The sequence below is a fragment of the Poecilia formosa genome, unplaced genomic scaffold, assembly GCF_000485575.1.
Source record: "Poecilia formosa unplaced genomic scaffold, Poecilia_formosa-5.1.2 Scaffold28, whole genome shotgun sequence".
NCBI lineage: Eukaryota > Metazoa > Chordata > Actinopteri > Cyprinodontiformes > Poeciliidae > Poecilia > Poecilia formosa.
This window is the reverse complement of record NW_006799967.1, coordinates 1,369,098-1,396,663: the sequence shown is the minus strand read 5'-3', so window position 1 is coordinate 1,396,663 and position 27,566 is coordinate 1,369,098. Positions and strand designations below refer to the sequence as shown.

Here is a 27,566-nt window from a genome sequence, read left to right as displayed (position 1 = left end):
TAGTAACATCATGCTGCTGGGATAATTTCATTCAGAAGAGATAGGGAAGATTATTAAAGCCAAACACACAAAAAAAAGCTAAAAGTGGTGGAATTCTCAGAGCACATGTTTAAATGGCCTAGTCAAAGCCCAGATTTGAACTCCATTAGTAAGTTTTGGCATGACTTAAAAGTTGATGTTCCATCCAATCTTTGAACATTTGGGGGATTTTTTTTCCTGTTCCTTTGTGCTGGTCTGTCACACAAACTTCCACTAAAATAACTTGCTAGGAGCCATGATAAACAAACAAACAAAAAAGTAGATGGTTTATTAAGACAAAAAAAACTTGAGACATCAATAAGCTGCAGAAATCAAACATAATTAATTATCCAAGAAAATAGAACAATTATTGCTTAAATTATTAAGCAATCATTTATAGACACAGCAAGAAATGTGTTCTTGCAGCCACATTTTCAAAAGAAAAACAGAACCAAAGCACAACCTTCTGCTTTCCACAATTCATTTAATAGGTTTAATAATATAACAAATGAAACACAAAATTACATTTTAAACAACAACAAAAAAATTAGAACTTATAATCATGTGGCTCTGGTATCACGTTTAAATAATATGAGAATAGGAAAAGATGCTAATTTTAGTATATCATAAGAAATGCTTTAATTTCATGCCATCCGATAAAAGTTGCATTATATTAAAGTAAATATTTTCTAAAAAAAAAAAAAAAAACTTAATTATATTGATTGAAACTGATCTAATCTATTGGGACAAATTGTTAACTACTTTGCCATGCTGTAGTGCAAATATGCAGTCAAAACAAAGCACACAAAAATAGCATTGTGCCAATAGACCAAAAAAAACAAAATAATAATAACACTGTTGGTTTGTTGCTAGAGCGATAAGAGTAAATATGATGTAAATCCCTTCAGGTTTCGAAGATGCTCCATCCTCCTGAGGACGAGGGAAACCTGCCGCCATGTCGAGCTGCTCCCTGTGGACATGATCCACAAATACAAGCAAATTATGTTGAGAAAAAAAACAGATGAGCTCACACATTAGCCACACACAGCAGGTTTCTGTCCCCAAAGCGACCCGCATCCACGCTGACATCACACAGCGGCGCATTGTTTACGGCATTAATAATGGATGGAGCCGTTTATGGATTTTTAAAGTTTATTCAGAAATGAGGGCCGATAGTGTTGTCACAAGATCACAACAACCCGAAGGAGGAAGCTAATAAAAAGAAAGCACGACTAATGGCGGCGACTGCAGTTTCTGTAGGGAGGTCTGTCTGGATGCAGTCAGAGCAAAGAGCGGTGGGATTGTGATATGACACAGACTTCTTTCATAAATTCATAATCATAATTTTTCAGCCGTTGTGAGATTTACTGCGTCTGGTTTCTTCTGGCGCAAAATTATTACGCATGTCTCACATCGGTGACACAGAAGCCAGATTAAATACGACATGATTGCCCAGATTGCAGAAGTTTTGAAAAATATTGGACGTGTATCAGAATGAGCACCAAGTATGGAAGTGGGGGAGAAAAGATTGGAAATGAGGCGTTCAGAGTACGGTGAAAAAAAAACAAAAAACAAAAATGGATAGAGGTCGCATTTGGGCACAAAAAGTGAATTTGGGTCATGCTTCCCTACTGTTTAGTTTTGAGTGCATTTGTTAGCATCTCAGCTTACCGCTGTGCATCGGGAGAAGTTGGCATGGGCGTAAAGCAGGACGGCAATGTCGTTGTGACCAGCTTCTAAAGCAACAGACAGGGCCGAGCTGTCATCCTGTTGGCCCAGAGAATAACTCAAGTTATGATTTTTTAAAATACAGAGTTGTCAAAATTCTGCCTAACAAAAAATGGAAAAAAAAAATAAAAATAAATAAATCACGAGAATTCCTTCACATTTACGTCACGTTAACAGGATTTGTGGGAACCCTCTTCTTCCCAGCGTGAAGCCAGCGTGCTGACAGCAGCTGCTGGAGGAAATGACTCACGCTGTCAGTCAGGGTGGCATCGCAGTCGGGCTGCGCCAGCAGCAGCTTGACGATGTCGGCGTGGCCGTGCTCGCTGGCGCACATCAGCGCCGTGGAGCCCTCGTCGTCTTGGATGTTGACCTCTGCCCCCTGCGCCAGGAGAGCCCGAACCATGTCCAGCCTGCCGTGGCTCACGGCTAGCATCAGAGCCGTCTGACCGGCCTGCAGAGAGAGGCGTCCCACTCACAAAGTTGTGTTTACGATGGCAGTGAATGTAGCGAAATGGCATTTTAACATTGATCTGGACTCTGAGGGCATTTGGTCACACTGGATTTTATTTAAGGGGATTAAAGTTCAGTTATTTAAATTAGAGAGGCTAAAAATGAATGATTAGAACTTAATTTGTAAAATTACTTTGTGTTCCACAAAATCCCAATTGGATATGAACACTTTCATATATCTCTAAGTAGTGAGTAAATGAAAGCTTCTTTAGAAGAGTAAACTCATTTTGACTACAGATCATTTTGCTGCTAAGTGAAAGGCTAAAAAACCCTGAAAGGACTGCAATGAAGCAACTTTAAAAGACAAATTCTTAAGTAAACAGTGTCATTAAAATGTAGATGCGGGGACAAGACATACAGTCTAAAAAATTATTCAATGTTTCGTCTTCTTTTTCGTTTTTTATAATGTAATTAAACAATACTTAATTAGCCTCCCATCCCAAAAAACCCCCACAAAAAGCACAATTGATTGTAATTCTATGTCTTTATCAAACCCTCTGAATTAGTCCGGAGCCGACCTGGATGGCCTTGGCGTTGACGTCTCCCTTCGAGAAGAGCTGCTCCACCACCCTCATGTCGTCAGGACGATCCACGGCGGCGAGTGCAGCCAGCATCACGGGGGTGTAACCTGCTGCGTTCTGCTGATTCACGTTGCACACCTCTGTGGTGAGAACATTTAAAAAAAAAAAGTTAAAGTCAACAGCATCATAAGTATGCTACAATACTCTGACTCAATCAAGTTTCAAAATGCAGCAAGAAAAAGTGTGAAATCTAAGTAGATGGTAAAATACTGTCACACCGCCAGATTATTTCACTTGTAACGAGACGTTTCCCACTTTGCTATACGTGAAATAATCTGCCAGTGGAAACAGTGCTTTTTTCATTGTTATAATATTAAGGAATTACCGACTTAAAACAAGTTTGTTATGTTCCATTTTAAGGACACCAAGATATTTGCACTAGAAACTGGACCAGAAACACATTGAGAGATTTTGTGTTTTTTGCTGTGTATGTATAACCGTTTTCATAACATCTACTGCAAGCTTTCTCTTAAGCAATAATTTATAGACACAGCAAGAAAGCTAAAAAAAAACCAACAACGCAGCTGCAGTGTGACAAAACAGATAAAGATGATAATATGAAGCATCAAACGACCTTGACACATCCCAGCTTCTCGCATTTCGTGAAGGTCTGGACGTTTGCCAGTGACGGACGGTTGATATTTCACTGCCAGCCTTTTCAAGAAACATAATAATTATGCTCACTCAGGAGCATGATTGATGCCTTGATGCGACATTGAAAAATAATTAGTTCTTAATATATTTATGCTCCACACTTGCTTGTCTCAAATTGATTGGCTTTTGCAACCTGCAGCAGCGATGTTGTAAATCTGTCTGCCACTTCCACTTACATTGCGGAGGCCCTGAATAGCCTCGCTTGGAGCTGTATGACCTTTGGGTTTCTTAGCATGTCAGTCAAAAAGTCAATCAGTGCAAAAAATAGAAGACGATTTATACTTCTCTGTGCAGAAGTTAAGAAATCGTTTATGAACTGGGACATAAATTTCATGGAAAAACAGGATTTGGAGTCTGGAGTGCAACTTCTGCACAACAACTTGCAGAATTGTTAATACCACTACAACTCTTTCACATTTTATCACATTAGAACCTGACCTCTCCACGTATTTGTGCATTTTTTTCTATTCTGAAAAGTTTGGCACAGCTTTGCATTCAGTCCCCCTGATTTAATACTCGGTAGGAAAAAATCTGTGATCACCGTTACAGCTGGAAGTCTTCTGAGATTGTGACGGATTAGACGGAGAGTGTTTGTGAACAGCGATGATTGGTTTATACACAGATGTTCAACTTGATTTGGGTCTGGACTCTAACTGGCCATTTCCTTGGTGCATTGAGCGGCGCTTGGAATGGTCAATTGACCGCACTAGATTTCATTTTTGCACAAAGCAAAGGGAAATAAGCTCAAAGGCATGCCACAATTTAAGATAAAAAAAAAGCAATTCATTTTGCTTCAGTTATAAACAAAATTTTGCTATCCAAATTATTTGAAGTAAAACGTATAAGAATTTGTACATATCAGAGTAGCTTTCTACTGAAAAGGAGCATTAAGATGGTTGAAATTAGCATATACTATAACACACCTGTGAACGTTCAGTCATGTAGTGAAAATATGGATTCATTGCTAAGGTTAGCTTTTAATTAAAGGAAACATTTATGTACCTGCATCAAGCAATTTCTTGACAACACCAAAGTTGGAGTGAGACACGCTGTAGTGCAGCGCTGTGTTTCCGTTGCTGTCAGCCATGTTGACTATGTGTTGCAGCACTGAGGGTGAAATCATCCGGAACGCAGACAAGTACTCCCCTACTATGTCAGGAGCGGCCGACTTCTGGCTGGAAACGGAGAACCACTCTTGCTGGAGCGAGCAGAGGCAATCCTGCTGCAAGGGAGAAAAGAGGGAGACTTAGGAAAAGAAGCAACGTACGTCTGAACACTTTCAGGATTTATTTCGCAGAGCAAACCGGATTTTGGATCAAAAAGTGACATTTGGTTGGCATGCGACCGAGACAAACCAGACAAGAGGCCAAAAGAGCTGATGGATGTGGAAAGATGAGATTAAAAGATGCACTAGAGAGAAACTGCAGACATGCTGACGACTGTCGCCTCTTGAATAACATACCAGTTCTCTGCTGGACATGGCCGGGTTCTCGCTCAGGTGCATCTTTAAAGCTTGGCACGCAGAAAACATCCTTTCACTTAGATTGCATCTGAAAAGTTGCAAAGTTAGTTGTGGTCAGAAGAAAATTTCACATGAAAATCAAGCTGATGCTGTTTTATGTTGTTGCTGTAGAAAGTTTGTAACACCCTAAAACTCACACAGACACTTTCCACATTACCTGTGTTGTCTAGATAATTTCAAACTGCCTTTTGATCCTTTGTTGGAGCCATCTTTTCCCTTTTTTGCTTGCCATCCTTCTTGGGAAACCTTTCTAAAGGTGTCGCTTCCTCTTCCTTCTCTTTCCTCGTGCTCGTAAGCGGATGTCGGCTCCAATCTATCGAACCAAGGCGATATGTAAAAACTAAAATACACCTAAGACTGAATTAATTCATCACCACCGTTTGAGGACTCCAGGTGTAAATCCTTCCTGGACGTTAAAAACTTACCCTGCAGACACCTTCATAAATTTCATGCTTTTCCTGTTGCTGCTGTGGCACTGGGCAGCGCCCTGTTTCTTCTTGGCAGACCACGGCTTAGCGGCGGAAGCTGACCTGTCTGGAAGTGAAAACAGGCCTTCACTCTTAGGATTTAACTGCATTCATGAATGTCCATTGCTCACATACAAAAGCAGTTTATCTCCATTCAAACTCCCCAAAAGGTTTTATCCAAGAAAAGAATAACAACCATAAAATTGTCAAGTGCAAAGATTTTAAATAATGTTATTTTATATCTAAAACAAAAAAGAACATCTTAGACATGTGTGTTGTAGGTTTATAGTGAAATATCACAGCAAGTTTTGTATTTCATTCATCATTTGCACTTCCTTGCAAAGTACTTTCATCTCTTTCCATGGTTTGTTCAATTTTGGGTTTCATTTGAGAATAGCACATAGTTAAACCTCTAATTCACTACAATTTATAAGAGATGTCTATGATTGACCGAAAACAAACAACAAAAATGAAAGATGATACATTTTTAGCAATTTTTTTCAAATAAAAATCTAAATCTAAAAAGTGTGGCATGCATCAGCCACATTTTTGGCTGCAATTTTGGCAGCTTTACACCAATAGAGTCTGAATTTTTCGCCTAAATGGTTCAGGTTCAGTAAGATTGGGTGTAGTGCATCAGTATGATGCTGTTACTGACATTAATGACCAGAGCGACGGTGTGTTCAGGGTGCAAACTTAGTTTTCTCACACAGATGGGATTTTTTTTTTTTTAAGTAAGCCAAAAAGTTCAATTTTGGGTTTCATTTGAGAAGAGCACATTGTTCCACATGTTTATTTTACCCACTACGTGGATTATATTAAAACTACAATTAGAACTCGGCAGAAATCTTCTCTAGATGTCTGTTTAGGTGAATACCAATGATGGATTGAAAAATGCTCTGAGACGTTCAAAAATGGGGGTTGTAATGCCACAAAAAGCAAAAAAAGCATGAGTACTGAACCCATTTGGATGAACTAGATTTTTTTAAAGCATATCACACTAATAGAGACTTAATGTATATGAATGTGACACTCCTTACATTGTTAGATGGAACTGTTTTTGTTTTCCTTCCACACGTTGTGATGGTTTACCACATAAATCCCCTCATAAAGTTCATTGAAATCTATAGATGCAAAGTGTCAAAAGCCGATAAATTCTCATTCAATGTGCTGTATTGATCTGCATCTTCTGAGATTTTGTTTATCTCTACACTTCTAATAATCGTGCAATACAAAACAAACGGTCAGTTTTGATGTCATGTAATCGCAAAAATTCTTCCACGTCAAGAAAAGAAAGAAAGCATTTCCAGACACTGGTTCCTCCTACGAAGCCATTTTAATTTTAGATCCAAAGCCACAAACTGCTATGTCGTACAAGACGGATTCCAAAACCAAATATCATTCCAAACATTACAAGTGCATGCCACAGGCCAAACCAAAGGGAGCCACATTCCCGATCTTTAAACAGCTTTATATTGCACTGTGAAAAATCTTGAAGCCTGACTCATTAGCATTGGACATTGAGAGAGTTTCTAAAGGAGATAAACCTGGGACACGCAGCGTAGGATATACGTAAACAGAACGAACTCTGCTTGCCTTGCAGTGCGGAGGCCGCTTGTTGCTCTAACATTTTAATCATTTTCTTCACCTCTGATTCATTACCGTCTTGTTGGGAGATTTCCGAGTGTTCTTTGGAGACATTTAAAGGCTGCGATGGGGACAGCAAATCTGTGTTACAGCAGAGAAAAGAAGAGGAAAGATTAGCATCAAAATGACACGATTGATAAACAATGCATTTTACATATTAGGGCTTTTTAGGGGGGCTCTCAAAAGTGTGAAATTCCAGATGTAACAAAAATAAGATTATAAGTAACTTAAAAGTATAAGGTGACACAACAGACAAACAAATGGTAGGAGGGGCAAATAACATAAAAGTGTGCAACAATCTGGTTCTATAAGTGCCCACACAATTCAAATAGTACCTTCTCAAAATACATTTTAATGTAATTTCAGTATTTTGTCTTCTGGATCTTACATCTCAAAGTGAAATTTATTTGTAAGCATATTTCAAAACATAAGTGGGCCAAATTGCTCTATATGCAAGGGAATTTAGAATGACAAAATAGAAATGAAAAAGAAACAACGTAAAAAGAAAAAAAGAAAAGCAAATACCAGAACACAAGTAAACATGGAACAGGACAAAATAATAATGCAATAAATGATAGTGAATCTAATGCACATAAAATACAGCTTAGCTGTCCTTGTAGGATTTTACAAAAAAATCAAATAAATTCCTACAAAGGCATCAGTCAGAAGAAGGGCATAAAATTGTTCAGCCTTATGTTATATAGTGATGTAAAGATATTCCTCAATACTGAGAAAAAGCTAGGACCACACTGTTTTATCCAGAATTGCTGAAAACACCAGATGGAAACTGGTCAGAACGTCTGACAGCAACAGTGACATTTTCCAATGAGTACTGATTTTGTTCGGCATGTAATCTTCTGTTTTCTCCACAATAAGAATGAAATTACAGAAGGAAAATAGCAGCATTTTCTTCCAAAGAAAACATCCGGCCTATAAAACGTGGTTTGACGTGTTATGGTTTGAGTGGGGAAAAAAAATTTAACTTTTTGTCCTGTTAAAGGTGTTTTTTTGAATATGTACCAGAACAATTACCAACATGTTAAGCAATAAATTGGAACCTCTATCGTCTTACCTGTTGGATGAGAGGTGAATCGATGTATAACTGCCTCTCCTTCTGTCATGCTTTTGATATTGCTCAGTGGTTTGGAGCTGGGGTAATGGTCACTTTGGTCCCCTGTGAGAAGGTCTCCATGATCCTTTAAGAGCCTGTGCATCTTCTCTATGTAATGGTTCAGTTCGTGATCCCACTGAAATTGTGAAGGCTGCTGGAACTTTGGCTTAGGTGCACAAGATGACATAGAAAAATCCCGTATCCTACCGTCACCTACACCTATGCTCCTTGTCTTGATAGGGTCAGGAATGTGAGATGGTCCGGAGGCCATGTTACGTGTTTTTAATCCCACAAGGAAATTCTCATAAATGTTTGTTAACCCAACACCACAGTCTCGGGTTGCCTTGTTCACTGTGTCTGGTGGTAGTTTTGAATAACACTCTAAATTTGTTGTATTTACACCAACTGTGCGGGTTTCCGTTGTGCAAATAATCCCTCCAACCCCATTGCCAACTGATACGGTTCGAGTGAACGTGTGGCTGGTGTTGGTGTGCTTGTCATGCTTGCTGAGAAGTGTGTTTGTGCTGGAGTCATTGCTGAAGGTTTGACTGGTGTTGGTGAAGCGAGACACTGAACTGGATACTGTGTTGGTACGCTGGGAAGCCATTTGGGGCGATGCCAGTATTCCCTGATCGACTCTTCTGATTGAATCTGTGGTAATACCTTGGGAAATCATTTCCTTTGACTCGCAAATAGTCAAGCCAACAGAGTAGGCCCCACAAGCCACAGAATGACACTTCACTTTTTCTTTCTGAAACACTAGCTTTTCTAGTGGTAAGTCTGTGTTGCTTTCGGCATCAGATAGCTTTATCTCTGTCCCAACTCCCACTGTGCTTGTGAAAACTTGTATCCCAACAGCTTTGTCGCTGGTCTCCACTCTCTCCCTAATCTCCCAGTGGCTCATGGGCACATCCAGGCCTGTACAACTATCCGTCGTTTTAGGCTTGCAAGATACCCCCACAGTTTTTGTTTCTGCTGCTTCTCCAGTGCTGGCATCTTGAAACTCTTTGTGATTGCCAACTCCCTGACTTTGAGTGGACAGTCTTGTTGTTGTGCCTATACTTGCAGTGTGCGGCTTAGCAAAGCAGGACTTGTCAACACGGTTCCTGGCTCCTGCTGCCTGAAGTTCCAGCTTTAGACGGGTCAACTCTGTCTGAAGAGCTGATTCTTTTAACTCGGTTTCTAACTGGGAAATCCTCTCCTTTAAGGCAGCATTTAGTAGTTGCTGGGCTTCAAGCTCTGCTTCATGTTTTGTGTGAATCCCAAGACTGACTTCAGTTACTTCTGTTGCAATGGATCTGGTTTCTACTCGGTCTGTGTGCACAGATTTGTTTTCTTTTGAGTTTTTAGATAAAGTCATTTTCATATCAATATCAGTTTTAATGCCAATAGTCTTAGTAGTATTTTCGTGCAATAGACCATGCCCTTTGTCTTGCCATGAAAGCATATGTCCTCCTTTGATGGTTCTTTCCAATGCCTGCATCTCTTCAGTGAGTTCCCTGAACTCTCTAAAATCAGTATAAACATTTTCATTGGTGCCTTTGGACTCTGCTTCTGTGTGCCGTTTATTCTCAAAGTCAATCCCGTCTTCTCCAAGACATGTTCTCCAGGTCATGTCATTTATACTCTTGCTGTCACTCAGCTGAGAGACCAACTGCCTCTTTTCTTCCTGAAGGACAGATATTTTGACTTGAAGAATAGGAATGATTTTCACCTGCTCCTCCAACTCCTTTAGCTTTTTTAGAGCTACCACCATCTGATCACGGACATGTTGTAGGTGCATAGACCCAAGGCTTGTAACTGGAGTACTTCTGCCAGAACTCTGTGGGCTCAACTTCAGGCACCCGGTGCTGCCTCTGCTTCCGAGGGATGAGGTAAGGTGGGCACTCATATCGTCATCAGGCTTGTTGCCATTGTTGTTCTGATTATATGCACCCATGCCTGTGAAGGGTGAGTGTGACCCAGAAGGGCTTATGCCTCCAAAGCTAGCTAGTCGGCGACGGGGAAGGGGTTGAGGTGGAGACTGGCTTATGTGTTTATGAGTCTCCAAGACTGACTGTTCTACGCCAAGGCTTGGCCTTTGTGAAGCTGCATTTCTCTCAGTTTGTTGAGGTTTTGGTTCTGTGTGTCTCTGAGAGTTGCCTGGACCTTCACCCTTGGAACGTCTGTCATCCAGTAAGGAACTATGTGGCGGAGGTAACGGAGGTCGACCTTTGGCTGACGAAGACATCCCCAGTAATCTCGTGCCATCATTGCCAGGTAATGACAGTGACTCAGCAGAATGCACTGGGCCACTTGAAGCTCCACTCTGTGATTTTTCCACGTCGTTGAGAACTCCTCTGGGCCTTCTTTTAAGGCTTAGGCGCTTCATAGTGATAATGTTCAGAAGCCACCCAAGTCCAACTGATAAATGGATTCAGTTCCCTGGTATTCAGGAATACAGTCTTCGCTCTTTTGACCTGTTGGGCCAAGAGTCAAGCTTTACTTCTCAGAAACATGTAAATGCATTTATAAAAACAAATAAAACTGAAGCAATCAGAGAAGGAACTCAAGTTTATGCAATAAACATCTAAGAAAACAGTACATACATAACATTTTTTATATTTGGTTCAAAATTTACTGAAAAGTACACTTTACAAAACAAAAATACAGCTTTGTCCTTACCTCAGCACGATGTGCTCCTCTATGCACATTGCTACTCAAGTCAAAAGCCTTCTTCCACCATGAACTGCTTTTGACCATAATCTCCGTTAGCCTATCCCACCAGAGGAGGAGGGACACAGGAAGACTTTCCACTCACACAGGCGTTGTTTTGAGCAGCCATTCCTTTCCAAAATGCTGTGTCTCTCTACATAGACTGAATCCACTCTATAATTATTGTAAAAACTCTCCCTCTAAATGCACAGCTATTCTCTGTCGTGGCAAGTTTTGAAACCACAGACATCCTCAAATTATTTTAGACAGTGAGTAAACAAAAAGTAGAGCAACTACTTGAAACAATACACTTGCAACTTATTTCATTTGTATGTATTTAGTAAATGTTACCTCAAACCAGAGGATTTCAAATCCTTGTAAGCTCAGAATACAAATCTGTAATGTAATACCTGAACACATATGAGACACACAGATATGTACAAATCATTCAGAAATGATTACGAACTGTAACACTTGAGATCAATAATAGAAAAGCAATAGTTACCTGGCACATTTTTCAGGGTATAATTGTTTTGAGCCATAATGTCCATTTACGTCCAATCCGACATCTGTGTGTAAATACTGTACAAAGAAAGAAACGGTACACACACTTTGCTTTACATCACAGTTATTAGTCCTTTCTCTCACTGCCTCACTTTTGTGTCCACTTTCTCTCTCCAAGCCCAGGTTCAATAACAGCTGACTGTACAATGCTTGCATAGAGGTAATGCAATACCTGGCTAGGTCACATGATAGCTAATTCTGCAAAACCCCTCTGAGGAGTAGGCTAAAGACTCATGGCACAACTTCCATATCAATTTCTCATCAGTAAGCAGCTGCTGTTCTCAGCATTTAGAGGACTTAAGGATGCCTCCCCATTTATGTGTATTGTTGCTTTAGTTCAAGACTTAGTCAAAAACTGCAAGGAATATAGTAACATTTCTAAAAATGTAAAACAAGGAATTAATGTGAATTAATTAATAGTAATAATAAGTGGGCATAGGGTTCATTGGGTGAGAGGTGTGGTACATAAATATTAGCAAGCATAACAAAAAGGCAAATACTGACAGAACCAGCCTTTGTGGTCGGGCAACTAGGTTTGTATTTCCTTTCATTTGTCATTTCTTTTGCATGCAAGTCTGTGTTCGTGTCTCCCATATGGTTTTCAAATTTCTCTTCAGAAATACTTGTCATCTAGAAAATCTTGCACAGAGAGTCTCTCCAAAACTCTCTGAGCAAGTTATAAAGGAAACACAATCGTATAACTTGAATATCTCTGGACTCTTTCGTGTCAGGCTTCCTACAGCCATCAACACTAAATGCTAAAATGATTAAATGTCCCAAATATATTTTTCATTTTCAAGGGTGTGCGCAGAAGTGAGAACTGTGAATCAAAATGTTATATTTAGCTGACCCCCCCCCCAAAAAAAAAAAAAAATCCTAACCTGCCAGTGATGATCATTAAAATTTTAAACAATGTTCACATGCAATATTTATAACTACTAAGCTGTTATGATAAACTTTTTAAGATACATGTCAGTGTTTCAAAAAACGCTCTTCAGAGTAGTATTTTTTCTCTGCTAGTTGAGAAACTTTTTAAAGGAGCCTCCACTTCAGCCAGTGAAGGCAGAAGTCTAACAATAACGTTTGAAAGTATAATAAACCCTCTCTCTTGCAAGGTTATAAAGGATGAATACTGAATAAACCTGATGCCTTGTAGCCATTATGAACTACTAGCATGGTTAAGTTATGACAAACACACCAGGTTTACACCACGGATGGGCAACCACTTAAAACTTGAGTTCTCAGTGAAGCTTGGTACCTTTAAAACTCACCTGCGTAGCAGCAGGAGCACAGAACAGAAGCTCGCGGCTCATTAGTGTGATGCAGACCATAAAACTCTAGTTTTTAATTAACTCAGTACTCGAGAAAAGTCAAACAGCGCCGTCAGTGTGCGGAGGCTACCCCTACGGTGTCGCATTTCGTCTTGTCACCGATGTTTTTGCCCATTAACCCTCACCTTAGCAAAGTTTTCTCCCCAACTGGTTAGGTCCGTCACTGCGCCTGCGCAGACGACAAGGCGCTGCTGGCAGGGAAGCATTTCATGTGACGAGCGATGGTCGTAGTGAAATATTCATCAGTTCTGTTCTCATCGTTGATTACAAAGCATGTGTTTTCTTTATAGCTCTGTTGTGAGACGATGTGGTCATCTTTACGATGGGAAAATTAAAACTCCCGAAAATAAAATTCAATTCCATGTTAATCTTCTAGTCTGATTAGAAAATACATCGTTGATGACGCTCGTTTGTCAGATTAAGAGCATCTTGGAAGATAACAATTATTAAACAGGTATTAAGCATATTTTAAATCAAGGTGCAGAGTTTTCATTTGTGTAAAAATAAACGAATGTGTTTCTATTAGCTGTAAGAAAACGATCGATTTTTTTTTTAAATTAATAGTTTGAACGCACCAGCCTGACTCTAATTAATATATAAAGGTGTGTTTCCTTTCGTGAATTGAATGACTAAACTCAAAGGACTTTTAAATATTATTGAAATTTACTGAAGTGCCCAGCGTAAACAAGTAAATAAACAACAACAGCAATAATAATAATTATAATAATTATAGTAGTATATAGTATATCATATAAATATTATTTTTTTATTTATTTACACCCCATTTATTCACCTGTAGCACAGTTACGTTCCACGATGAACAGCGACATCGTGTGGACAAGTTTTGGAAATACAACTATAGAAGGTTTTTAGCATCTAAGTATGGCGTTTTTTGTTTTGTTTTGTTTTTTTCTTCAAATTGCTAATTTTACCAGCTTTAAAATTTATCCTGCTTTTATTTTTCTTTTTTTTAAGATTGATTTACATTTATTTATTTTGCTTGTTAAATTTATTAAAATCCCATCTACACATTCACTTTCAACTAGATCCTGAAAAGACCAGTCATTCATTACCTCATGGTAGTGTTTCTGAGGTCGTCTTAAGTTCAAAGTTCAATGTAAGTTTTGTGTTGTGAAGCAGATTCCCAGTCTGCTTTGTGATAAGACTTATACATGAATAATCTTATGATCTATGCAAATGACATACTCTTGCTCCATTTTATCTATTCATTGCAAATAGACGGTTCAGTAAGCCGATAATCTGCACACAGAGAAACCATTCTTCAAATGCACCTCGAACTTTAGACTTTTTTGGGATCATGCTGTGAAAAGCAACATTAAGCAGTTTGCAAGGATGATTGAGAAAAGTGCTGACTTTGGGATGCCTGTGGGTATGCATTCAGTTACTGTCAAAACATATCACTTCAGCTTAAATAGTTTGAATCAAAATGTATACTATATTGGCAAAACACTTTTTTAACTGTTCAATATCTGCAAGAGCTGCTTAAAAAAACAACAACAACAAAAAAACACGTCCACTATCTTTGGACTTTGCTCTTTCAGACACACAGTCACAGTGTTGACGAAATCAACACTGTGACTGGCTGGAAGATCTGCACGCCCCTCTAACATCTTCTATCTTTGCTCTAGAGTCCACTTTTAACGCTGGACACACTCTTTCCTCGGCTCCTTTCAGCATTAGGTCCCAGGAAGCCAACAGGATGTCCGATAGAGGAGCTTTTGACACCAACGTGGTGACCCTCACCAGGTTTGTACTGGAGGAAGGCAGGAAGGCCCAAGGAACGGGAGAGCTGACAACCCTCCTGAACTCCATCTGCACAGCTGTCAAAGCTATTTCCTCTGCAGTCAGGAAGGCTGGGATTGCTAACCTGTGAGTAGCACTCAATATTTTATTCAAAGCAATAAAGTATTGCAAAAATGTGCATTCATTTCTCATAAACTCTTACAGTTTTGCAATATAAATTGCAGTTATCTGTCCAATGAACCAATTTTAGTCAATATGAGAGCATATTTAGACATTGTTTTAGTTTTCCCTGATAGGAGGTTCAACACGAAAATCAGCATGCGGTGTACCTTTGGTCAGGGGACAAGTTCAAACTCTAAACATGCTGTACACAACCACTGAGTCCAGAGGTTGAGGACATAATGGACCAGCTTAACTCGTTACTGCAGAATATTTTTGTTTTTGCTTCGTTTCCATCATTACATCTCAAAAAATCAATCAATCAAAATTCAGCTATTGCTGTAAAGATAACGCCTATTTCCTCCGTGTGCAGATATGGGATCGCTGGAAGCACCAACGTGACGGGCGACCAGGTGAAGAAGTTGGACGTCCTGTCCAACGACCTGGTGATCAACATGATCAAGTCGTCCTTCACCTCCTGCGTCCTGGTCTCGGAGGAAGATGAGAAAGCCATCATAGTGGAGCCAGATAAGAGAGTATGCGTGCAGTTATTATGTTTGTCAGAAAATTTCTTTTACCTCCTCTTAATAATGACAATAACAGTTTTTCCTGTCTTTATGAAGGGAAAGTACATCGTCTGCTTTGACCCACTGGATGGATCTTCCAACATCGACTGTCTTGTCTCCATTGGGACAATCTTTGCCATCTACAGAAAGGTGAGTGACTCTGTTTAATTAGAAATTCGTTGAAATACATTATGTCGTTATAGTTTGCAAAAAGATGCACAAAAAATGCAGTTGCGGGTCTTTTTTAAAAGACATGTTTTAGACACGCTTGCATCTAAAAACAGCAATCGATGCTTGCACACAGCCCGAACACATGGACCGCTCCATATACTGTTTGTTGTCTTCTAGCGCCTCCTTGTGGTAGAATAAGGTAAACAGTTCAGTTATTGCTGTTATTCTTTCCCAAAGAACTATAAAACCATCGACATACAGTAAATATTACAACCTCAAACATCAGTGAGGATCATTGGCATTTTTTAACTGACAGGTCAACACAAACTGGTGCACAACTGTGAGGCGAAAAGAAAATTATATTGCTTATTCATTTAGAATTTTTTTTTTTTTGCAACTGAAAAACTGTGCCGTGCATTTATTATATTCAACCCCTCTTACTCTGACGCATCTTGATAAAATCAGAGGCAGTTAATTGCCTTTAGACGTCATCTTGTCCAGCAGTCCTGCTGTGTGTAATTTTATCTCGGTATAAATGTTACCATTCTGTGAAGCCAGGCCTCGGAGATTTGATGGAGAACATTTGTGAACACTAATAGACTGCTTGCTAATTCAGTGACTTCTTACGGCAAACTGGATTTTTAAGGGCCATTAAAGAAAAGGGGAGAGAATACAAATGCATGCAACGCTTATCCGATTTTTATATGTAAAAAAAAAAAAATGAAAACCATATGTAAATAAGAAAAAAAAACACGAATGCATTGAAGATATTGATGTCTTTTCACCTACATGTGACATGGATTTCATCATTCACCTGTAGAATATTGCTATTTCTTGGGAGTATATGATGTTATGGGAATGTTAAACAATTCAGTTTAGGACTTCATAGCCTTGTGCTGTGTCATTTCATTAACAGTAGTGACCCACTTGTTGCCTTGTAGAGTTTATGAGTCAAATAAAAAAGAAAAATAACTGAAGCTGGATGAAAACAAAAACAAATGGTCATTTAAACAGATTTTATGTTCTTTTTTTCTTGTTCATTATGCGGTAAATTTTCATATAAAGTCCATTTATAGCCCCAGGAACAAAACGGTTCACATGCTTTTCTAACTCTTATGTCTGTTTATGGTCCTGATTAACAATTATAGATATCCTAAGAGCACAAAATGCAGATAAATATGTTGTTATTACTTTGTAGCGCTAACTAACAGTGTCATGGAGGATGTTACTTAGCTAATTCCACTGATTTTCGAACCTGAAACTCGATTAATTTGGGTTTGATGTGTTGTTTCACAGATCTATGTTTTGACTTAACAGGTAATTAAAAAACAGAATTAAATGAAGTACATAACAGCAACGTAACTGTGGCAATTTTACACACAAGGTTGACGGAGCCTTCAGTTTATAGGAATGAGGCTTGACTTTACCTAATTTGAAACTAATGATTTTACATCCCGTCAGCCTTTGAAATTTTCCTCGGAAAAATGAAACGAAAGCCAAAACTTGCAGAAATGTCCAGAACAACAAATGTGTTCACTAAGTTGTGTTGGTTTTCCCATGTCTCGGCTCCATTTTCTGAAAATTACCCCCCATTTTCCACAGACCACAGCTGGCGAGCCATGTGAACAAGACGCCCTGCAGCCCGGCAGAAACATCGTAGCAGCTGGTTACGCTCTGTACGGCAGCGCCACCATGATGGTCATCTCCACTGGGCAGGGCGTGAACGGCTTCATGCTGGACCCCGTAAGACCGGAGATTTTACCACTTCCTTGCTGTTCCTCAACTTCCTCCGGCTTGGACAAAGATTGGACGATTGCATCCAACGCTAAAACGTTATTTTTAACAATGCTTCTCTCCAGGCAATCGGCGAGTTCATTTTGGTAGACCGAGACGTGAAGATCAAGAAGAAGGGTAAAATCTACAGTTTGAACGAAGGGTATGCACAGCATTTTTATCCGGACGTGACGGAGTACCTTCACAAGAAGAAACACCCAGAGGTAAAGCCAATGCAAGCACAGCACACCCAATGAGACTCTGGTAATCATAAACCGATGAGATATATTTATATTTGTAACGTATACAAAGTTTGAACTCTGTGAATCTTGTATCCAGGACAGTTCTGCACCGTACGGCAGCAGATATATTGGCTCGATGGTGGCAGATGTTCATCGAACGCTGGTGTACGGCGGGATCTTCTTATACCCTGCCAACGTCAAGAGTCCAAAGGGCAAGGTGAGGAATCAGAGACTATGACAGCAAAACAATCTTCTTCGGGTAATCCTTGTTAAATCTATTTAAAAACCCAAGCAAAACCAATCGTCTCGTCTTGTTCGGTCAGCTGAGGCTGCTGTATGAATGCAACCCCATGGCCTTCATCATGGAGCAGGCAGGAGGCAAGGCCACCACTGGGTCAGAGAACGTTCTGGACATCCAGCCCACCAACATCCACCAGAGAGTCCCTGTCGTCTTGGGATCCCCCGACGATGTGGAAGAGTATCTTTCCATCTACAAGAAGCATAACAAATGAGGTACTCACTCCTTTACTAACTCATAAAACCACAGAGCAGACATCAACGAGAACACCGTCACGTTGCTCAAATTTCTTTGCCTCTCTGTTCTTTGTCAGGTTCCCTCCAGTGGTCGTAACTCATGTCAAGGCTGATAAAAAAAACAACCAAGATGCAAAACATCTGTTTTGTTATTACCCAATCACTGGGCTGCACTGATAAAGAAACCAAACCCTTCCCTCTGGTGTTGCAGTTTGCTGTTCTCAGAAAAGCTACCCTGTATTTTTTAAATAAAACAATCACGTATCACCGAGTTTCCTATGCGTAGCTTCTTTGTACTGAACGTTGTGTAACGACAAGTTATCCGTTTACAGTCCCTTCAATCCGTCCTAACAGAATACATTCAAATTTGTAGTTGTACTGTGAATAAATGTGAAAAAATTCAAGCTGTAAGAATACGCCTGTAAGTCACTGTATGTTTGAGAACACTCAGATTTTTGTTGAGGGAAAAACAAATGTTAATGCATGTTTACATACCGTAAAAAAAAAAAAAACAAGAAAAAAACAACAGGTACTTGAAAACGTGGTTTGGTGATCGTCACAGGGAAAGATCTGCTCCTCTCCACAGAAGTGAACACTAATTTTCTCCGACATAAACCTGTTGTTGTGCTATGATGTAAAATAAATATGGTCTCACAAAATTCTTGCAGCAAAAAATGCAATTTGTATGAAATTTGTATAAAAATATGTATGATATACCTCACTTTTTGCCTGTGGGGAAAGAGTCCGGTGATGGATAGGTAGTATTTGGAGATGTCAGTCATATTGTTTTTCATAACTCAAAATCAAAAAAACTTTTTTTTGTGAATATCTTGAACATTACAAAATAGTAGAACACTTATTTATGCTACGACAACAAATTTGTTTTCTTTGTTTATCTTCTTTTTTCTTCATTAAAAACTAACATCTGAACTACATCTCATCACTCTAATGGCAGATATAGAACAATTTGTGCAGATGAATCAAAATTCTGACATGAGATAATCTACATAAATACCAAAAAACCTTAATGTTTTTATTTTTCAAACTAAAGTTTTACATTTCTGTGGCATGAGTTCTAGATTATATATATATATATATATATATATATATATATATATATATATATATATATATATTTCCAGCTTCACACTTCCCACCACTAATGACTTTGAGAAACTAGAAACAGAGCCCGATGAGCTCTTGAAAATAAAAACATTTCCGAGCCGTTGCCATGAGACCGATGATGAGTCATAAAAGACCTACCCGGATAAACAACAACACAAAACTCAGTGTTGACTCAAAAGACCCCTTTAATCAATCGAGCTGATTTATGGAGTGCAGAACAACAAAGCCTGCAGATGCAGACTTTGCTGTGCAGCATGCTGCACTTTTAGCTTCCAAAAATAGGGGGAAAAAAAAAAATCCATCTGATAGGTTTTTTCCACATAAAACACATTAATGACTGGAAATTACACCGAAATGCAAAAACAACCTAATCCTTCTTTTTATTCCTCTGGTGACATTAAGCAGAATGACTCATGTGGGAGTTTGTCAGTTGAACATACATGTCCACTGTTAATTGGAGACAGGAAGCTGCACAGCTCTGAAAGAACCATGTGTTTATGGAGACACGCAGACTACAGAATAATTAATGCAGCTCCAGTGAAAGAAGTCCTTTTTTTTTTCCCTCCCTCTGCCCCCTTCCATTGAAAACGAAGCCACTTCCATTTTTTTATTTCTTTTTTTCAATCATCTTTGTCAGTGTCAGCGCTTTGGAGCTGCATCGCCCAGGAGACGCACACACGCACACGCACACACACACACACACACACGGACTGACACTGACATTTCAGACACCCTTGTTTATTTCAATTTCCCTCAGACTCTGTATGATTATAGGGTGTGGAGTCAATATTTATATTTACAAGAGAAGCGAAAGACAAGTTTGCTTTTCCCTTGCTACTGACTGTGGCCTGCTTGCGTGTGCTTTTATGTCACGGAGCATGAAGAATAATCACCTGATTGTGTTTTTTTGGGGGGAAAAATGAAGTAAATCTAAAGCCTTGATTTAGACTTCAACTCCAATAGGGCTTTTACTAAATATAAACCAATTATTTACATATGATCAAGTGTAAACATTAGGACATCCCATATGAAGAAATGACCACAAATTGATGGCTTGTCATTTTTTTAAGTCTGAAGAGTCAAGTGATTTAACTGCATGTAAAAGAAAAACAAAAAATGACGTCATTTAACTCAGTAAAACTTTAGTTGAAATAACTTCAGCCGTACTGACCGAAACAGAAAACAGCTCAGTCTCATTTACTGTTGGATAATGAGAAAAATATGTTTTTTTTTCTTTATGTATAAGAGAAAGTATCTGGTTTGAATATAGATGCGTCTATAAAAACGTCGAGTCGGGTTTGTTTGAACAGAACATTTCAGCAACAGTTCAAAGTGAATTACACGACTGGGAACATAATGCAATAACCAATTACGTTGAGAACACCAAACAATCAACAAACAGCACAACAAAATCACCAAGAGTCACCGTCACAATATTTAAACCAAGACTCGAGTTGGCCAGTGTTTCAGCTGTTAGCATCTTATTTCATTATTTTCTTTGGAGTTTTCTGGTAGCTTTGTGTGCAATAACTTTACTGTAATTGCAAATTTCCCGGTGAATCTCGCCAAAGCAACACTGGCCCCGGTCAGCGTCATGTCAGTACCTGTCATTTCACTTCGTATTCCCATACTGTCTGACTGATGCTCAGCCCGTGTCCCAACAGGCTCTGTTTGCTTTACACTCTGATGGAGAGCGCAACGGCGGAGCGTCTGTGCCGTGTCTGCAAGGCTGACGGCGTCCCTCTGCAACACCAGCAGCCAATACCACCGTTCTTCTCTCTCTCTCTCTCTCTCTCTTTTTTTTTGTTACTTGACACTCAGTAGTGATGATGCCAAAATATAATATGTCTGCAAGTAGGAACCAACAAAACGACAATGTTCTAAAACAAAGCACGCGACTTTAGACGCTGCTCAGTGTTCTGACCCTTCCAAAAGCTCGTCCTTTCTAAATATTTACAAAGACTAATCTTTTCCCTCATTTTGCAATGTTTGAGCCTTCAGAGTCTTTTGCTGGGATTTGTAATGAACTACCACAGGAAGTCCTCATTGCAAAGTGGGGGGAAAAAACAACTGTGGTTTAAAGGGAAGTGATGCAAAGACATTCACAAGGTTTTACAAAATAAAAACCTTCATAGTCACTGGGGTGACTGATTAGTGAAAAGTCAACTTTTAAATCTCATCTATTTTTTTTTGTAATGAATGCCTCAGAGGTTTGTTAGAGGAAATTACTGAAGAAACACATGAAAATGGACAGCAGACAGATCAGAAAAAAAAAAGTTCAAATCCATGTCAGGCAACAAAATAGTGACCTGATCTAATCTCATGAAACACTAAGGGTCAAACAAAACCAAAACTGAACTTTTTTTTTCCTGCATGTAAACCAGACAGTAGTGGCAGCATCATGCTGTGAAGGCAATGCTTCACAAGTCCTGAGATGACGACCTTTTGAGCGAAGTTTCTCTGACCTAGTCAAAGTCGAAAATGAAATCCAATTGAGAATTTGTGGCAAGTTTTTGAAAACTTCTGCTTCTGACGCTCTCCATCCAAACCTACTGAACTTTAGCTCTTTACGATGAAGAACGCACGCTGCTTTCTGTATCTCTTTGTCTGGTTGGAAAGAGCAGCGCTGACTAATTTTCACCTAAACATTCGTTCTCTGCGGCCTCTTCAGAAACCCGCCTAGCTCTCGTGTCAATAACTCTGTTTTCTTAAGTTACTCATCTGAAGCGAACGTTATGATTCTGCATTTTAGATCTGGTTTTCTTTTGTTTGACAGAGCCGCACCGTGACACAACACAGACCCTGAAACCTTTTATTTGACTAAGACGTAAACTCTGGTCCTCCCGGACCACCCAGACGCCGAGCTAACTGCTAATCTAAATATTTCCGTAACCTTTCAGCCAGAAAGTATCCACGTCTGTACCTGTTGTCACATAACTCGTCTTTATGGCAGAAAAATACATCGGGGAAACGAGAAAATCGGGAAAAAAAAAAGACACGATCCTATTAAGTATTTTGACAAAAGACAATCCATGTTTGAATGCAGCGTGATGTCAGTGTCTCATACTTGAACCCAAACTGGTGGATTTGTTTGATCCGACTGAGAAGGAATTTCAAATATTTCGAAATGCTTACGTTAAATCTCCACGCGCGTCCAAAAATCTGGACGTAAATCTGTCTTGCACTGAGAATATGTAGAGCGGTTTCCTGCTCCCACATGACCTTTATCATGAAAAAACTCAACGTGAGATGACATTTGAATGTTTTCTTGAAGACTGGGATTCAGCAAGAAATGAAAAGCTGAGACTGTATGTTTCTTTTTATACGAAAATGATTTTTTTTTAAGCTACACTTTCAAGCTCCAAGTTGTCAATTTTCTGTTTCTGTTGACTTCATTGTCAAAATTGAACTAATTCAGTTTTAGTAACTCTTTTCCTTTCCTTTCCCATGCCCTTTAAAAAAAAACATATTTATCTCCCCAAACTGCCGCCCACTGCCTGCCAGCATGAACTTCAGCTCTGAGACTCGCTGTCCCTGTCGCAGCCAGAGCTTTGGCCTGAGGCAGCACATGTTTGGATAAATGCATATATGTGGTTACCATCTCTGAAGACAGGCTAGCCATTAAACTACAGGCTTCTCCCATGTCAACTAAAATATGGGATATCAAATGATGCTCTTCGATATGTTTTACTTATTTATGGTTGGATTTCTTTTTTTCTTTTTAAAGAGTGTTGTATCGGGGTCAACACTCTGAGTAATGAGTTTTGTGAATTACTTACGGCACCGTCCTTTTTGAACATGTCTGCTGCACGGTGTTGTTTTTTTTGTTTTTTTTGGTAACACATATTTCCTATTTAAAATGCCAAGTAGTGTTACTCTGGAAAATATCAGGGAAAGCATCATACAGCGATCCATCTGCATGTGGAGATGCTGACTAACAGACAAATGAGTCAACGCTGAGCCTCAGGTATACGGTGTGAGGGGTTCCTCACAGCTCAGCTTTAGGCCTGAAAGTGTTTAAGATGTAAATCATTGAGCATCAAATGAATTCACATTTGTTTTGTTGGACGATTACGACTGTTTGCTTTTTTTGTTCTGGGATGGATTTGCATCTGGTTTTGGAGGCGACCACCGAGGAGAGACATTAAATAAATAAACATTTTGATACGAATGAACTTATCAAACTTGGATAAAACCAAATTTGTGTCATTTGAACGACAAAGCAAAAAATACAAAAGCAAAAATCTGCAATGATAATGTAAATCTTGAAAAGATACTAAAACTTCTTGGTGCGACGTTGGACCCCTAAATCTGCTGTAAACCTATTCGTTAGTGTTAGAACGGAAAATTAAAAACGTAAGCCAGTACAAAAGATGAAGCACATATTTAAAATAGACAGAAATGCTCAAAAAATAATATACGCGAGTCCTTTTGTTTGTCTTTATTTGTTATTGGGATAAAACAGAACATATGGATGAGTTTCTTGGTTCGGTTTTGCTTTTCTTTATTAGAAGCTGTTGCGATTCAGGCACATCTCATCTTGTGAAAGAAATAATGTCGTTCCGTTTTTTTCTTCAAATGAAAACACAAAGTCATGAAAACGCGATTCCCAAACAGAAACATTTGCGAACTCTGGTCCAATATTTCTGTTTGCTTTTCAGAAAAAAGCTAATATGAGTTGCTGCTAGTTTCTGAGCGAAGCTAAACCTAAACAGGATCTTGTTCAACTTGTCCACAGTATTCGTTTTAGTTCTTCTGGTTCCCGTCCAGGCTAAGATGTTTTAATGTTCGCAGCAGCCATATCCATTTCCCCGGAAGAACCGCTCTTAGTTTTACAAGTCACAAAACGACTTGTAAGCGAAAAGAGCAACAGAAACAAACAACAACAAAAAAATTAGAGCAGCTTGATTAGGCCTGTTTCTGATTAAAGCGCTTACAAATCACGAGAAGCCCTGAAACATATACTGCCCCCTCTTTCTGTTCGGCTCTGGGATGTTGGGCGGTAATTTTCTTTCTCCGAGCTGTGAACAAAGGCTTCTCTGTGTTGACATGCATGCGGTGACATATCCGTCCCTGAGCAGTCATTTCTTCTTGAAAGGATAAGTGTCTGACGAGGAGAGTTCATGTTTCAAACGAAACTAAAATTACCGTCTGCGTTTGAGGTCCTGCTTCTTCAGCGCTGCTGCAGCTTCCCTCCTTCTGTACCCTCAGACTCGGTGGGATTACTCATTATCTGTCACACTGTGAACATACATTTGGAGGAACACGCCAGCTGTTATCTTATCATAAAACATCCAGTGTCGTTGAGCGCGTCTGAACAGCACAGACATGTTTTATTGCTGCAGGTTGAGCAGACTCTACTGCACTTTTCCTTCATCCGCCGCCATTAACCACTCAAATTAGTGACGACCAGAAGAAAAATATTTCATATTATTTAGAGCTTCTGAAAACAAGTTGAGGAAAAAGAAAGCATTTTATTCCCATTCTCTCCTTATATCCAGTTTATCAAAGTAAAAGTTGTTTTCCGTTGCAAAGGGGATCCTCAAAGACTCAGAACCTGTTTATCACAATCAAACATCTCTAGTGTGGTAAAGACATGGATTGTGCTGGAAGCTGAACTGCTTGATAGAAAAGTGGGCTGCTTCGGTGAGAGCCGTGGCGAAGTGTCCAAAGTTTAAACTTAAACATGACAAACAGCGACTTACCGCGGTGTGTTGTAAGTTTACCGTGGGATTTGTTTAATTGAGTGAATAAACTGAGCTGAACAAGTGAGACGTGGATAGATTAGTTCAGACATTTGTGCCACTTTGTGCCCTCGCTGTAAATTATTAACAAGCTCAGGAGGGTTTCTAAACTCAGACCAAAGCTTCAGGAAAACCTTCCAGCAAGTGGAAAATGTCCTTTTTGAACTGGATGCCCTCATTTGAGACACGCAGTATCTACCGCTTGAAACAACTGGGTACAAACCAGCTTCCGAAATGAAAATGACACAACCAAGACGACAAAAGAGCGGCTTCAGAAGCAATCTGTCAATGTCAATTATTGGACCAATGCAACTGAACATTTTTGGAAAGAACTAAAAATATTTGTCTACCAACGCTGCTCATCCAGTCTTCCATGAAATTGAGAAGATCTGGAGAGAAGAATGATGGGAAATGCTCCCAAAAATGGCATAGCAAGCTAGTTTAGCAGGGTTTCCCCCCCAGTACACTATATAAGCCTGGCGGCCTGCCAGGCTTTACTTGCACCCCTACCAGGCTAAGCATTGTTTACTGATTTTATGTCTGTCAACATTAAACTTTTTTTTAAACTCAGAAACACGATAGGCCGCAAGCCCTATAGCGCCCCCTACCGCTGGACTTAGCAGGTTTTCTGTAATTGATGCCAGAGGCAAAAACTGCTAAAAACATTGTCATTATGAGGCAGAGTTCTTCGGGATAAAACTAACATAACGAATTTAGGGATAAAACAGTAACGTAGAATGCAAAACTGGTGAAGAGCTGCTGTCAATTACTGCAACAAAAAATGACATCATGTGCTGCTAAAATGTTTGTTCGTGCAACTGTCATAAAATCCTCCCCCCCCCAAAAAAAAACCTGGTTTTCAAAGCTTTGAACCACATGTTGCAATCTGTCACTGGAAGCATTTCTCTGAGCGCTAAGCACCCGGTACACATGCAGACGATGACGCTCTGGTAATTGTTTCTGTACCTGCGCAGAAGAACAAAAGGTTAAAGGTTCTTTTTTTTTTTTCCAGAAAATTTCCCATCAACAACTTTCCTTCTCACTGACGGAGTAAAACTGACACGTGAACAGTTTCGATTGCCAAAATAAAATGAAGAAAACAAAAAAAATAAATAAAAAAGTCTGCAAAAAAAAAAAAGGGAAATTCCTGGCAGCTCTTTATTACTGCCTTCTCGCCCCCCACCCCTCCTCTCCCTCTGCCTGTTTCCAGGCTTTGGAGGCTGTTTAATACAAAGCTCAGCGCATTGTTCTGGCAGGGCAGCTTTGTGTATAATGACATCTGACAGCGGTGGAGACGAACTGAAGAGCACGTCTGTCTCTCTATAAGTATTTACAAAATCTAACTCTGGGGAACCGCATTCCATTTCTGGAAACGCCATCGAGAGCGAGTCGCCGTGAACAACCACATGGATCTAACTATTACTTTGAAATGCATAGGGAAAAAAAGGAGTGAGGGTGCACTAGTCCCCCCCCCCTCTCTCTAAAATTGGAACAATTTGTAAATGGGTGGTGTAGAAGTGAAGAATGTAAATGAGAACTGGTCTAAGAGGTACAGTTACAGGGAGCGCTCCATTAGAGCCGCTGGCTCCACTCAATCTGGCTGTTGTTCTTGTTTGGCTGCCGTCCAACACTAGAGGGATTTGGGCTCTGCTGTGCTTTATAAACTTAGCCTTAAAAGTAAAATGTACGTATGTTAAGGCCGGGTGTGTTCAGTTTTTTCTTCTTTCTTTCTTTCTTTCTTTCTTTCTTTCTTTCTTTCTTTCTTTCTTTCTTTCTTTCTTTCTTTCTGGATCATAGTGAAAGTCTCTCTCAAAAGCAGAGATTTGAGGCCAAGCTTTTAACAGTGAGCAGAAACGCTCGACCGTTTCGACATTTAGGCCTTCACGATTTTCAACTTTGATGTTTTAAATGAAGTCTGAAGTAACTTTGTTGTAAAGGAATGCCAGCTGGATGAGGCAGAGAGAGGAGAGGGAGGGAGGGGGGTTTGGACGGTAAGGTTAGTAAAACTCCTCGGCTCTTGTTTTGACTCCTCTCTAATCTCTCTAATTGGTATTTGGGGTCCAGAGACCCCTGAGAGCTGCCGGATCTTTTGAAGTAAAAGTTTGGTGATGTGACAGGGTCAGAAGAAAAAGGCTCTTTGCGAATCACTGGACGGGGTTTGTTTCTTGTGCTCCGTCCTGCTGCTGTCGGCCTCAGGACCCAAACCGGTCCAAGCAGGCTTCACCTGCAGCGCCGCTAACCTGGGAGATTGTTCACACAGCATCCCTTGGTTGTTCTTTTCACAAATCCTCGGGGTTGGAGCTCTATTTGAGACGGAGGAAATACCCTTCAGCAAATCCTGGAGGCGCTTCTGCGTGTTTTCGCTTGTTCAAAATGGGCAGTAAAGGAAACGGTTTTAGAAAGACACAACCCGCCCCCCCCTCCTCCAAGCTCTCATGAAATCTGCAACAATGACGTTTATTACATTGCTGTGTCACCAACTTACCATAGTCCACCATTGAATATGCAACAACGTTCACATTAGGTAGAAATAATTGTTTTTGTTCCTATAAATGCAAATTTGACTCATTTAGGCTGAAGACAGCAAATAATGAAAAGGGAAAAGTCAGAGTTACCAAGTTTTCTATCTATCTATCTATCTATCTATCTATCTATCTATCT

General features: G+C 39.7%; 2 protein-coding genes across 4 annotated transcripts; one reads left to right on the top strand and one right to left on the bottom strand.

Moving 5' to 3' along the window:
- Positions 1 to 437: 437 nt before the first annotated feature.
- LOC103135873 (KN motif and ankyrin repeat domain-containing protein 1-like) lies at positions 438 to 12,979 on the bottom strand. Of its 3 annotated transcripts, XM_016669848.1 has the most exons (12): positions 12,768 to 12,979; positions 11,438 to 11,514; positions 8,200 to 10,697; positions 7,077 to 7,208; positions 5,439 to 5,547; positions 5,171 to 5,326; positions 4,954 to 5,041; positions 4,494 to 4,713; positions 2,775 to 2,917; positions 1,997 to 2,197; positions 1,690 to 1,785; positions 438 to 988 (listed from the first exon to the last, which is right to left on the bottom strand). In XM_016669848.1, exons 3-12 carry the CDS (start codon positions 10,607 to 10,609, stop codon positions 923 to 925), a joined length of 3,621 nt encoding a protein of 1,206 aa, XP_016525334.1. In that variant the 5' UTR covers positions 10,610 to 10,697; positions 11,438 to 11,514; positions 12,768 to 12,979; the 3' UTR covers positions 438 to 922. The 3 variants fall into 3 exon arrangements, with proteins under 3 accessions (XP_016525334.1, XP_007548902.1, XP_007548903.1); XM_007548840.2 differs by lacking the exons at positions 11,438 to 11,514; positions 12,768 to 12,979 and adding an exon at positions 10,903 to 11,403; XM_007548841.2 differs by lacking the exons at positions 11,438 to 11,514; positions 12,768 to 12,979 and adding an exon at positions 10,903 to 11,402 and having other exon boundaries at positions 7,143 to 7,208.
- Positions 12,980 to 14,481: 1,502 nt separating this feature from the next.
- fbp1b (fructose-1,6-bisphosphatase 1b) lies at positions 14,482 to 18,308 on the top strand. Its single transcript, XM_007548839.2, has 8 exons — positions 14,482 to 14,717; positions 15,124 to 15,286; positions 15,374 to 15,466; positions 17,090 to 17,230; positions 17,347 to 17,484; positions 17,600 to 17,719; positions 17,826 to 18,015; positions 18,114 to 18,308. Exons 1-7 carry the CDS (start codon positions 14,548 to 14,550, stop codon positions 18,012 to 18,014), a joined length of 1,014 nt encoding a protein of 337 aa, XP_007548901.1. The 5' UTR covers positions 14,482 to 14,547; the 3' UTR covers position 18,015; positions 18,114 to 18,308.
- The last annotated feature ends 9,258 nt before the right edge of the window (positions 18,309 to 27,566 follow it).

What these genes read in the sequence shown, in the direction of transcription:
- LOC103135873 (XM_016669848.1), bottom strand. Translation starts at nt 10,609, where the DNA reads ATGAAGCGCCTAAGCCTTAAAAGAAGGCCCAGAGGAGTTCTCAACGAC. An exon ending in ATTCACCTCTCATCCAACAG is followed by an intron (nt 7,209 to 8,199) that starts GTAAGACGATAG and finishes GCTGTAACACAG; the next exon opens with ATTTGCTGTCCCCATCGCAG. An exon ending in TCAACGCCAAGGCCATCCAG is followed by an intron (nt 2,198 to 2,774) that starts GTCGGCTCCGGA and finishes CTCTCTCTGCAG; the next exon opens with GCCGGTCAGACGGCTCTGAT.
- fbp1b (XM_007548839.2), top strand. Translation starts at nt 14,548, where the DNA reads ATGTCCGATAGAGGAGCTTTTGACACCAACGTGGTGACCCTCACCAGG. An exon ending in ACGGCTTCATGCTGGACCCC is followed by an intron (nt 17,231 to 17,346) that starts GTAAGACCGGAG and finishes GCTTCTCTCCAG; the next exon opens with GCAATCGGCGAGTTCATTTT. An exon ending in TCAAGAGTCCAAAGGGCAAG is followed by an intron (nt 17,720 to 17,825) that starts GTGAGGAATCAG and finishes TTGTTCGGTCAG; the next exon opens with CTGAGGCTGCTGTATGAATG.